Source organism: Peromyscus californicus, unplaced genomic scaffold, assembly GCF_007827085.1.
Source record: "Peromyscus californicus insignis strain IS unplaced genomic scaffold, ASM782708v3 Scaffold_3__1_contigs__length_106647218, whole genome shotgun sequence".
In the NCBI taxonomy this organism is placed as follows: domain Eukaryota; kingdom Metazoa; phylum Chordata; class Mammalia; order Rodentia; family Cricetidae; genus Peromyscus; species Peromyscus californicus.
In genome coordinates this window covers 39,938,929-39,952,630 of record NW_026294551.1, presented here as the reverse complement: position 1 = coordinate 39,952,630, position 13,702 = coordinate 39,938,929, and the positions used below count along the sequence as shown (strand labels likewise).

The following is a 13,702-nucleotide window of genomic DNA, read 5'->3' as shown; positions in this document are numbered from 1 at the left end:
TATAATAAACCAAGTTTACTCTCAGCACTTTAAAAAATCGACACATAGTGGCTCAGTGTCCTTGGCTGGTTCTTAAGTATCTCCAAACAATTCTCTGTGAAACAAAAGGAGATGTCGACTCTGAAAGTGTAATAATGGAACTTGCTCCAAGAGGTGCCTGCCTTAGTAGCCAGCAATCCTAGTGACTTAGGACAATAAAAATATATTTCTTAGTCAAAGGATAATTTAAAAGACCTTTACCTGTACCTAATTATAGCTTGAGATGGCAGAATGGGCCAGTTTTGAAATAACTCAGGCAGTTTTAATAATCCACAAAGATTCCAAGGTGACTCCCTGCAGGTGGCTATCCCACAGCAAATCCGGTCCCCTAATCAAGGCAATAAAGCAGATTTCACAGTAGGAAGCAATGAAAAAGGTGGGTAGGACTTAGAAAATAGAGGCTGTTGAGATTGTTTACCAGCTGAGTGACCTCAAGGCAAATTACTTATTTAATGGCTTCTCCAGAGACTTGCCAAAGGGGGAAAGAAACAATTGAGCAGCTACTGTTAGATCCAGCCTCCAGTATGCAAGGAAACTTTCAATTCAAAGGTAAAAGGCCTTCACAAAGGCACAGAGTACTTTGTAAACTACCTTGGGCAGAACACACTGAGGTGCTAGGAATCCTAGACACCCACAAAAGGAACCTGTTAACTCAAAAGTCTGGTGAATTATGGGCAAAATTTCCTATTGTTATTATTTTTTTAAAAAAAGAGCTGGTACAGACTGAATCCCACACCTACCAAAAGTAGCAGACTTTTGATCCAGTGCTATTTCATTTTATAAACCATATGTATGCAATATGGTGTAAACACCATGCCTGAAACTCCAAAGACAGACAGACCTGGGCCCCAGAAGAAACACTGCTATGTTCAGAGGACGAGCTGTGTTGTGGTTGAATATGAAATGTCCCCATAGGCTCCTGTGTTCGAACACTTGGTCCCCAGGTGATGGCTCTGTTTTGGAAGGCTGTGAGACTTAAAGGAGATGGAGCCTCACAAGGTAAAGTCAGCACTACGGATGTGCCTTGAAGTTTTACAGCCCACTTGTCTACTCTTTGCTTTCCTGTTACTACAGATGCAATGTGACTAAGCATGTTCCTGGTACCATGCATTTCCTACCATGGCAGACTGTATTTCCACAAACTGTAAGCCAAACAAACACACACCCTTTCCTCCCTCCTCTAAGCTGCTGCCAGTCAGGTTGGGGTCACAGCACTGAGAAGAGTAATTCATGTGTGCAGTAAATGGCTACTAGCTTCTTTTTACACAAGGAACAGACTTTTCCAGCAAGCTTCAGTACTAAAAGTCTTGGCCTGGACACTCCTCCCCTCAGGCTCCCAGATGCTGGAATAATTACAGGTACCACACCTGGTTAAAGTTTTGACTTTTTACCCACAGCAAGTTTCTGAATGCAAGCACTCAAGCTGCAGTGAAGACAACACATCCTGTTTGAACCTGACTTCCTGTTTGGGATTGTCTGACTGCTTTGTACTGCAGCTCTCCAGCTCAACAAAACAGGTAACCTTTCGAAGCTTCTGACAACCAGCTCACTGGGCAGTAAAATCCACTACTATTTAATGTCAAAGATTTGCCTAGCAAGCACTCGTAAGTCATGAAACTCTAAGACATTTTCTGAATTTCCCGGGCTTCATACTGACATCTGACCTCCAATAAGCAATAAAAATACCATAAATGCTGCTGAGATAAGGAAATGAAGTCTAAAACAAAACTTGGAATATGAAGGTTGAAAAAAGAGCCACAGAAGTTGAAAATGTTTTCATAATTAAACCTTGGCCCCCTTTCAAATGCAGAAGAAACAGATTTCTGTCAGCTGGTCCCCACAGAGCAGATCCCCCAGATGGAGTGTCTGAGACAGTTCAAAGGGTCCTTGTGGTACACACTGCCCTGAACCTAGCCTGCCACCACCCTAGCAGCTACTGTGAGCACTTCAGTGGCCTCAGCCATCTGAGAGGACTGCATCCCTTGCATGGGTCTAGCCTATGGCCTGACTCCACTGCCTTCCAAGCGCTGGAGGTTCCCCAGACCACACTCAGTGTTAGGAGTAAACACTGGGCACAACAGCCTGGCTTTTATGGACAAGTCATTTAGTCTCTTTTAGTCTGTTTCCTCATCTGGAAAATAGGAGGGCAGGACTCCACTAATTTCTAATGTTTCTTCCAGCTGTAGAAAAAACTCAAGAGATTTAAAATTAGCAGCCAGTGGAAGCGCCTGTGGCTTCCTGGATGGTTTCTTTGGTTTAAAAAGATGTCTCTAACATCACACATCCCATAGTGGGAATATTACATGCCTTAATCTAGTACCCAAAGACTTTCCCCTCTCTTCCCTTTCAATGTGGAAGTAGAAAACTTCCCACTTGAAGGCAAACTACTGATAAACCTTAAAGACCGTTCTCATATACCGTCTTCTTCTTATGATCTTAACGTAACCACACTTTGTTCCCACACTAGTCATATGATTTGTGGAAAGAAGAGAAGCACAAGAGGGCGGGGGAGATAGGACCAGCAGCAGGAGGCACACCCACACAGTGACTGTTAATGGGGGAAAGAATCGGGCAAAATCTGAGTGAGAAAAGGGAGTGGTGGTGATAAGTCTGTGAGTCAGCACAAGAGCAGATCACAGCAAGCTTCTCAGAAAGACGGGAAAGGGGACAAATGTCAGTCAGAAGCTCTACTTCTTCATGTGACAGACAGACAAAATGCCTACTGTGTGCAGGGGACAGAACTGGACACCAGGGAAAATGCAAAGGTCAGCACCAGCTCCACTCGCAGCACACAGTGAGATATGGGCATGTCCACAGCCGCTAAAAGAGGCAGAGAGTGCACTGTGACACAAAGGTGACATGGAAAGACTCTTGTGTTATAAGACTCAGAGGAGGGTGTGAAACTCCCAGTGACACACCAGACAGAGGAGGCTTCATAGGAAGGATGAGACTCTTTAAGTCATAAGCAGAGCAAAAACAAAGGTGCCTGAGAAAGAAATCAAGGACGCATAAGGACAAGTACCTGGATTTGATTTGAGACACAGGCAGGCAGGAAGAGAAGGCAGTCTTAGTAATAAACCTAGCAATCCTAGAGCCATGACTAAATTGGACAGCTGGACTGGAGCCAGAGTGAGAATTCAGAAGTCGGCCTTAGAATCTGAATTTAAATGTCATGGAAGAAGAGGATGCTGACAAGCTAGGAGCTTGAAGAAACTCAAAACCCTGGCCCATAAAATTAACATAAAGTCTATGTGCATAGTATGTAAAAAAGGCTCGGATGGTGATATGGTATAAAGATATTAAACAAGGAAGGTGACGCTCTTGAGCCAGACAGCGCAAAGCGGTGAGCAGCAGAGCCAGGGCTAAGATCAAGGAAGGGAAGGGGAGGAAGGGGAGGAAGGGGAGGAGGGGGAGGAGCTGCTAAAGCAGCTGGACTATGTGAAGGTGGGGCTGTCCCTGCTTCTGACTAAGGTGACAGGCAATGCCACACCAAGCTCTCCAAGTTACCAGTCAGCCCCAAATCCATCATGAGTGTCTTCATTGTTATTAACCAGACTCAAAAGGAAAACTTTAGGAAAATCTACAAGGGCAAGGTACAAGCCTCCGAAGGAGACTAGAGCCACGTGCCTGCAAGGAGAAGCCGAAAACCAAGAGTCAGCAGAGGAAGAGAAGGCTGTACCTGCTGTGCAAGTGTGTGGTCAAGGCCTGAGGTGGTCACAGCAATAACCACAAGACTGGCTGGAAAGACAAACAGACAAAACAAAGAATGTGGCTATATCAAAGAGTGGTCCAGAGAGACACTTGGAAAGATTAAAAAAACAAAAAAAAAAAACAAAAAAAAAAAAAACGTTCTCGGTGTGTACACTTTATACCCTGCCCATCTGCCTCCTGCTCCCAAGACGGAGAGCAAACACTTCTTTGCTGATTCCTTCTCTGTCACTGTGACAGTTAATCTTCGTTGTCAATTTGACTGGATTTGGACTCACTCAGGAAACAAGGCTCTGGATGTGTCTTCCAGGGTATTCTGGAGAGGGAAGACCCACAAACCCACCCTGAATGTGGGCAGCACAATCCCATGATTTGGGGTATAAATAAGGGGGGTCGGGGAGGAACAGACACAACTCGACCCAGGAGGGACGCCAACATCCCCTGCTGTCTGCTCCTTGCTCTTCGCAGACATTAGGTACCCACAACATGCTCCAGCCACCATGTACTCTGCCATGCTGTCCCCATAGACTGAGAAAAGTAATTAATACAGCCACACTCTATTCTCTAGAGTAGTCACAGTGAACATTTATTTAAAAGAAAATAAATAGACCTCCACTACTTATTCCTTTCCTGCTTCAAACCTTCAATAATTTCCCATGATGCTTTTGAATAAAGCACAGGTTCCCTTCCCTGTATGGCCCATGAAGTCCCCATGTGACAGTGGTTCTGCCAGCCTTCCCACTTACTTTATACCTCTCCCCTCCTTCACCTCACTCTAACCTTCCATCACTCTATTTTCAATTTTTCAAAACAAATAGCATTTTACTGCCCCCAGGCCTACACATTTGTGGTCCCTTTCCTAGCTGGAATATTCTCACGGACACAGTTCAGGAGGAGGCTCTATCGGTCTTTCGTTCACCTTCCCTATAGCACGGCTGTCTGGCACGCAGCAGGGGCTCACAGTACTGGAAAGAGTATACCCATGCTGTTCTTTCTGACATCAGTCTCAGCCTCAGATTCAGGACTGCATTTTTGGAAGCCTGCTAGATCTCCATTGCTCCAATGTGGCATACTAAGTAAAGTAAAGATCAAACCGTCCATCCACTCTTCCAAACCAGTTTCTCCACCTTCTGAAAGCACTATGATCTACACTGTAGACTTCAGAACAACTAACTTCTCATTCATTTGCTCCACCTGTCCAAAATCCTAATCACCTCGGAAACTGAATGCTGCAGGTATCACTGCATTCCTGAATGCGTTCAATCGACCACTTACCCATTCAACAAAAACTGAGAGCCTCTAAAAGGGGAAGCACTGTGGTGGAGGAAAAGAAAGAAGATAGTCAAATCATCTCGCAAATATTTAATTAGAGACTAAAACACACTTGACACTAGGACAAAGGAAAACTGAGTAATGCATCAAGAAAGCAGCTCTGATGATATGCTGCCTGAATGAGATAGAACTTACAAGAGGAAGCATGGATGACTATACCAGGCAGCCCTGGCCAAGGGCAGGAAGTTAGGTGTGGCCGTCTTAACGCACCTACCACGCTATCTTACATATTAAACTTATCTGGACCTGTCCCCCCACCCCCATTCTCATGTTGCTGGTAGTTACCTGAGAGGACACAGTGTCTCTTACAAACTAACACCCCCCAGGAGACACTGAGTCACACGTCTGGTACCTAGGAGTCCAAGCTTGTAAATTCTCCCAGATGACTCAGATACACTGCCAAATTCATTAAGTCATGTGCCTATCCATTCAGTGACTGTACATTGATTATTCTCTCATGAAAAATATCTAAGGTTAATATGGTAAATTGTCTCAAAATTAGCAGCAATAATCCCAACCATAGCACATATCCTTTTGCAGGGTGACTTCAACACTCTACCCTCCAAGGAGTGAAGTCCATGAACTAGCCTCACTCTGGGCTAGACATGGCCAAAACAATGGGGCAAAGTAGTCAATTTGAATATTCTCACCCTGCAGCTTCCATTATGGCCTAGGAGCTTGAGATTGCTCAATGATGAGAGGGACCGAGAAAGAGACAGACTTCCATTGAGGACCACCAAGAAGTTGCAACCAACAACTTAGTACCAAGACTGAACATGTGAATGGAGCCAAATGGATCCCTCATCACACCAGCATCATACGGAGCACCGTAAGCCCACAGAGCAGAATCAACAACATAGTCATCATCTTATGCTACTTAAGCTTCAGGGGAATTGTTTACTGAGTAATCGATAAATGGGACACTACAAAATTCAAAACTCTCTGTAGCAATCATTCCAGTGTTTTCTAATTTTGATGATCTTAAAAAAAAAAAAAGCCTCTTCCTCATATTCATCAAAATAACTCCCTCTTTTAATTCAAGGCCAGGCGGTGGTGGCTCATGCCTTTAATCCCAGCACTTGGGAGCCAGAGCCAAGTGGATCTCTGTAGGTTCGAGACCAGCCTGGTCTACAGATCGAGATCCAGGACAGGCTCCAAAGCTACACAGAGAAACCCTGTCACGAAAAAACAAAACTCCTCTTGGCAACCACACTTCTACTTGAAGATGGAAATCAAGCGATCCCTTAGCTTTTGCTTCTCTAGGCTAACAACTTTTTAACTAGTTGGACCTATTTTTCAACCTTTTATTCATCTTTTTTTTTTTTGTTTTTTTTTTGAGACAGGGTTTCTCTGTGTAGCTTTGCGCCTTTCCTGGAATTCACTTGGTAGTCCAGGCTGGCCTCGAACTCACAGAGATTCGCCTGGCTCTGCCTCCTGAGTGCTGGGATTAAAAGCGTGTGCCACCACCGCCCAACTTCATCTTTTTAGTATAAAGGAACCAAAATTGAATGTCATTAGTACCTAACAAGACATTATTTCCTAACCCCAATGGACTTTTCTATAATCTAATTTCACAGCCCAAATATGAGAGCACCAAAAAAGTTCTGACATGCTCCACAAACGTGACCACCCACTAGAATGTCTGAGGCCCTTTCTGCTCCTCACACACTTCACTCCACTTCATGCTTTCTCTCCTCACCTGGTCTCACAGCACAACGGGAAGCATGAACAAACTTGGAATCACAGCAGAAAGCCTGATGGATGGTAGCTCCGTGAAAAAGAGCACCTGCATGCTAGCACGTGAGAGACACTGGGCCCAATCCCCAGGGCATGGGCACAAGAATACATACTCACAGCCCAAGAAGTTGGAGTGGAGAGGTCTCTAACCATAATGGGGTCTTTCCATAGGGCAGAAGGCCAGATCTCATTACTCCTCCTTCTACCTTGATTATAAAGTGGCCTTGTAAAGAAATGATCCTTAGCCCCTGCCTTCTGAGCAAAGGCACCATTTATATAGAACTGGACAGGGTTTATTTAATTACAAAGAGGCCAGCTAGTTGCTTAATGCTATAAAAGAACACTCCCCCCTCCAGTTTTATGTGAATAAATGCTTCTCTATCAGTACCAGCTTTATAATCACTCGTTAAGGGGGGGGGGGGGAATAAAGCCAACCCAACACAAGGTTATTGTGTGCATCAGATAAAATGAAATACAAAAATAGTTTTGTAATGCACTATAAAAGATGTTAGGCAATGGGGCTGGAGAAATGGCTCAGTGGTTAAGATGGCTCTGATACTCTTGCAGTGGACCTGAGTTTGGTTCCCAGCACCCATATCAGACAGCTCCCAGTTGCCATTAATTCCAGTTCCATGATCTGATGCCCTCCTCTGGCCTCTGAGGGCACCAGGCATGCATGTGGTACAAACATGCAGGCAGTCAAACACACACACAAAATAAAAACACTAAGCCACATGGCGTGCAAAGATTTCAGCAAGCCCTTTAATCTTCAAATAAACTCAGAGTGACCATCTAGACTCCCGTGAAATAAACAAGCAGCCATGAGTCTGAGTTCATCCAACAGGAACCCAAGCATCCATCTAATGAGAGCATATGGATCGTCTAACAGTTAAAAGAATAATAAAGACAGTTAGAACAATGGTTTGACCCTAGGGATCCATTTCAGCCACTCTGCCTGATGTACCAGGCTCCAGACTAAGGACCAAATTCAGTCAAAGAACAAGATAACTAGAGAATGAGAGAAGACAGGGAGAAAACAATAGACAGGGCAAGGGAGAGGGAGGGAGGGCGGGAGGAGAGGGGAGAGAGAGAGTTGTGGAAACCCAAATAAGGAAGAATAATCAAACTCAGGTCAGAGACTTTATAGATGAGCAAATCTTCTGGGGATGAGACTTTGCCAGTTAGAGAAGGGGCTGCTATTAGGAACACGATCAATCCCCAATGCAGTGGATCTCAACCTTCCTAATGCTACAACCCTTTAAAACAGTTCCTCATGTTGTGGTGACCCCCGCAACCATGAAATTATTTTCGTTACTACTTCATAACTACAATTTTGCTACTGTTACGAATCATGATGTAAATATCTGTGTTTTCCAATGGCCTTAGGCAACCCCTTGTGAGAGGGATATTCAACCCCAGGGATCTCAACCCACATGCTGAGAACCACTGACCTGAAGGGATATGTCATGGCCAGGAATGGGAAATGAACAATTCAGTGAGGGTAGCTGAGGGAGACAGAGATAAGCTGTTTATCAGTAGTCATAGGATACTACCATGTCTGGAGCACTTTACAAATCACAGTAAGCAGTAATGATTGGTTTTTTTGTTTTTTGTTTTTAGACCAGGTTGGCCTTGAGCTCACAGAGATCTGCCTGCCTCTGCCTCCCAAGTGCTGGGATTAAAAGCGTGCGCCACCACCGCCCCGATGATTCTAAAGCCCAGGAATGGGAAGGTGAGGTTTGGCCTTTCAGAAGAAAAGGTTGGCAACAACATGGAGAAGATGTGAGTACACCGATACTTACATTGGAGTGGCCGAAGTCCAGCAGGGGTCTGAACAGGACTTGCACCAGATTCTCGCAGGCAAAGCCAGTCTTTGGTATGTGAAATCTTGGGAAAGGATAGTCTCTATTCGAAGGAGGTGGACCCTGTCTAAAAGTATTCACAAACAAAACTCTTACACCAGTGAGATGCTTAAAGAAAACAAAACACAGTAAAAACAAATGCCCGAGGGCTGGAGAGACAGCTTAGCAGTTAAGAGCACTTCCAAGAGGACCAGGGTTCAATTTCGAGCACCCAAACTGTGACACACAATCACCTGTAACTGCAGTTTTAGAGGATCTGATGCCCTCTTCTGGGCTCTACAGGCACCAGGCATGTACATGATGTACACACATACAGGCAAGGAAAACACCCATACACATAAAATAAAAATTAAGGGGAAAACTTTTTTGTCTAACCCCCTCCCACATACCCCCACCTCCCGCCTAGACAGGGTTCACTATGTAGCTCTGACTGTCCTGGAACTCACTCTAGACCAGGCTGGGATTGAACTCAGAGATCACATGCCTCCCAAGTGCTGGCATTAAAGGTATGCGCCACTATGCTTAGCTATGGGAAATTTTTTTTTGTTTTGTTTTTGTTTTTCGAGACAGGGTTTCTCTGTGTAGCTTTGCGCCTTTCCTGGAACTCACTTGGTAGCCCAGGCTGGCCTCGAACTCACAGAGATTCGCCGGCCTCTGCCTCCCGAGTGCTGGGGGAAATTTTTTTTAAATGTCCACTCATCTGTAATATAATGACTAAGGATGAAGGAAAGCCATATGAACAGTACTCCAATATAGTCATCAGTACTTAGCAACCACAGGTCTACCACATTTAGAGGATGCGAACATAAAAATGAATGAAAAGGAAGATTTTAATAAAAAGGAAGGTATAATTAACAAAGTTCCACCATACAGCAATATACATAGATAGCATGTAAGAAGGTGAGAATGAGTTCAGTTGTGTATACGTTGAGTTTTAGATGCTTTTGATAGCCAGGGCCTTGGCTGTGTCTCACATACACGAAGGACAGTCATTGAGGTTTGTCCAATTGCCAGTAAGGCTCATGTCTGAGAAACACTGCTGGGCTAGTAAGATATAACAAGGGTAGCTGAATTGATGAGCATATTTGAAGGTCTCAGAGGGAAGGGAAGATGGCAAAGCCTTGAACACCTCAACATTTGTGAGGCAGCGAAAAGAAAATGAGAAAAAAATCACAGAGGACCCTGGTAGAGAAAAACGAAGACAGCCGGGAGACTGGCTCAGCGTGTGACTGCCAGGCAGAGATGGGAGACAGCGGGAAGAGGGGTGTGCACGCAGGGTGGGAGGGCATCAGTAAGCAGGGGCTCCCTGCTGAACTTCAGGGAAGCATGAGCAGGCTATTAGGTGTGGAATGACAAAGGTCAGAACTGAGAAAGTTCAGTGCAGGCTTTTCCACACTCTGCCTTTACTGAAAACCAAGTACCATAGACACACAGTACAGAACAAATGAGATTCTCACATGCCCATTCCACGGCTGGGACAAACAGCACACTCTCTGACGGAGCCTCACCCCGCCTTGGAAAGTAAGCAGAGGCATTGAAGAAGGGACTTCTATATACTAATCAGCTGGCCAGGTGTTTAAGAGAAGGCCCACGTGTACAATGCCTGGGAGGAAGGAGAATGTCGAGAGAGACGACAGTGTCACTCCAGCTAAACAGGTAAAAAGCTTAGAGGCCAAAACCAGAAAAGCGATGGGCAGGGATCTGAACAAAAGCAGGAATGAGAGGGGGATGTTCTTCACAACCCTCAGAGAAAGGATGGCGGGCACGAAGCGGCCGTTACCAGCGTCCCAGTTCAGCGACCAGTTACTAGGGAGGGAGGGAGGCAAACGTGCCCGCCTTACTTTCACCGTGACTTAGCTTGATCAAACTGTTTCTCATAAGACACAAACAGAACAGGAAAAAAAGGAGACAAAATATGAGCAAAGCTGCATACCTTTTATACAATCACTGGTCTGCTCAGGTCTAAAACACCCAGGTCCCCAAAGAAAGGCAATCTGTCCCCTTAAGGACCACTTCAAAGAATGGAAGAGCTGGCTGTAGACTCCCATACTGAGAAGCCATGTTTCACGTCTGAAGGCTAAGGGCTTTCTGGTTTCTACTGCCAGCTTAGTCTGGCTTTAGGAAACCAAAAAAACCATCTGGGGTTACCTGCTTTTGCCTGTCTCAAAACTGCCACAGCAGACAGCAGGCTGTCCAAGGTAGCTGCGGCTGAGATCGCTGGAGCCATGTTCTGATGAGATCATCTCAGGGGCCAACAGCAGCTGCTTTCAGGCACAGTGAATGGTGCCGCCTGGGGACGGACCTTTGGTAAGCAACACTGCAACAGAGCTTAGGCTTTACCCAGGACAGTGCTGACTCATGCGAGCAAAACTCCTATTTCCCAAACAATCCGTCCTCAGCAGCAGCAATCAACGGCAGCCTAACAAAGAGGCACTCCACTGATTGTCTTCAATCACGGGCGATTTACCTGGGTGGCAGGTAAAGCCCATTTCTCCCCCAGCTGCTAGAGCCCTTACCTGGAAAGCTCTGGTGGCCAGTTTCTGAAATTTCATCTCAGAACAGCCTCAGGCTCTCCACAGCCAGGTGCGGCAGGTAGCAGGCTCACAGCTCAGAAGATTTTCCCAGGAGGGTGATACAAATGTTGCTTTGCCTTTAGTTATAAAAGGGAACACTTGGGTCAGTGGACTGGGAGAACTAGTGGAGTCACTCCGGGCTGGTGGAATCCTATTGGTGAATTTTTATCAGTTCTAACCAGGCTCACTTCTTTTCCCACTCAGCCTCCTCTGACCTCTACTTCCTTAGACAACTAGACTTCTCTCATGAAAACAGAAGTAGCAGGATTCTTCTTTTCTAGTTGTCACATGCTAAAGCTAAGTCATCTACCATCCATCCTATCTTTGGATGCCTAAGGAACATAGGAGGCTGCCTTAACATTTGCCCTTAGAAAGCAAAGTCCCTAAGTGTATATCAATTCTTTCTTATTAGCCTGTTTATTTAAAAATCAATTTGCGAATGACGGCTCATCAAGAGCTAGTCATTATTATTGAACTAGCCCTGACAGGCTAGAATTAGTATTGGTGTTATACAAAGAAAACAGAGATCAAGTCTTGCGCTCCAGGTGCTTTAATATGTGTGGGGGTGTTTGCCTGCATGTACGTTTGTGCACCACACTGGCACATGATGCCTGAGGAGGACAGAAGAGGCTATCAGAGCCTCTGGGACTAGAGTTACAGATGGCCGTGAGCTGCCATGTAGGTGCTAGGAACAGAACCCTCTGGAAAAGGAACCACAGATCTTAACCACTGAGCCATCTCTCCAGCCTCTGAATGCTTTTAATTTGACAAGAGAGAAAATGATGAAATCCTTCTATGGTGAAGACATGCGAGTGTTCCCCTCAAACCCACCATTATTTCTCAACAAGGGCATTCAAGGCCACCACACTTGGTCTCCTCCATCTTTCAAGGTAGTTTTCAGATAGCATGAACTCTAGGTGGAGCTGCCAACACAGGCTGCCAGTCAGTAAATGCTAGGCAAATTAAAATGTACAGGCCAACCTGGCAGTGGTGGTACACGACTTTAATCCCAGCACTCTGAAGGGAGAGGCAGGATCCCTGTGAGTTCGAGGCCAGCCTGGTCTACAAAGTGAGTTCCAGGACAGCTAGAACTACTTAGCTGTCTACCTAGCTGTGAGACCCTGTCTCAAAACAAAATATCAACAACAAAAAAGCTCCAACAAACAGAAGTACACGCAGACAGAACTTGGGTTTAAAAACTATGCTCCTTCATTCCCTTCCAACAAACGAGTTGTTTCATCCCACTCGCCCAATTCTTCATAACTACACAGTTCCAGGAGGACAGCCACTGTGGAGGAGGAAGGTATTATAAACGCCCCCTGGTTTTTCTCCCAGTCAGTGTTTCCTATTCGGAAAATGGCAGTACTTACAGACAAGTCTCCCTGCAATGTGTGTTAATTAGTCCTTTTCAAAGGATAAAACATCTCTTTAGCAGCTGACAACCATTATCTCATGAACCACACTTCAGAAAACCCTTCTGTAGTTGTTGATAAGCCACACAGTCTAATATAAGACAAACTCGAGGTCCACACACACAGAGCCTCCTTTGGAAAAAGCTGTGGGGTTGTTACAAAAGCTACTGGCTCCTTCTACACTGGTAAGCTTTTAGGGTGAGAAAAATCTAGGCAGTGCAGTGCGCTAGGAGTCGGTGTGAATCATACCAAGGACTACTCAGGACCAGAAACATCTGAACTCCTCAATCCGCTAAGATACCGTTCAGTTACGCAGGGCTATCATTCCCCTCTCTGAGATTCTGATAGCCATACTCTACCCCAGTACCTCCTTTTAGACTGGAAAAAGTAAGAGCTTATAAAAGTTACTAAATTTGAACTAATGGCTTAAGGCATTTGAGACTTTATGAGATTATGTAAAAAATTACGAGACTATGTAGAAACAAGGAAAACAGATTAGTCATGCCATTAAGTTCTTTCAATCTTAAAACTTAAGCAACCTGCCACCCAAAACTATTAATAGGTTTATTGCTGTTTTTGTTTTGTTTTGTTTTTTAGTGAGTAGTTGCAGAGTATATATGTACATATAAAAAAATAAATGGGCTGAGTGTGGTGGCTCATGTCTGTAATCCCAGCATCTGGGAGGCTGAGACAGGACATGATTATGAGGCCATCCTGGATGGGGACATAGTAAGTTGCAGGCCAACATTAGATTTAGATTTCCCCCCCCCCCTCACTCACACACACACACACACACACACACACACACACACCATGGAGATGGGTCAGTGGGTCAAAGTACTTGCTGTGCACGATGGACCAGCTGAGCTCTACCCCCAGAGGCAGTGGACATATCTGTATTCTCAGCACTCAAAGGCAGGAATGGAAGAGCAGGCAGGACAATCAGCTGGAGAACCAACTCCCAAGAAGTTGCTATCTGATTTCCCTCTCCCCCCCGCCACACACACACATTGAAAATTAAAAATATAAGCCGGGCGGT

The 13,702-nt window shown here is 45.1% G+C and overlaps 1 protein-coding gene across 1 annotated transcript in view; it reads right to left on the bottom strand.

Moving 5' to 3' along the window:
- Rffl (ring finger and FYVE like domain containing E3 ubiquitin protein ligase) overlaps positions 1–13,411 on the bottom strand; it is a 47,777-nt gene extending 34,366 nt beyond the window's left edge. Inside the window, 2 exon segments of the mRNA XM_052759792.1 lie at positions 10,827–10,849; positions 10,851–13,411. Coding sequence (XP_052615752.1) covers positions 10,827–10,849; positions 10,851–10,921 — 94 coding nt within the window. The 5' untranslated portion in view covers positions 10,922–13,411.
- Between the last annotated feature and the right edge of the window lie 291 nt (positions 13,412–13,702).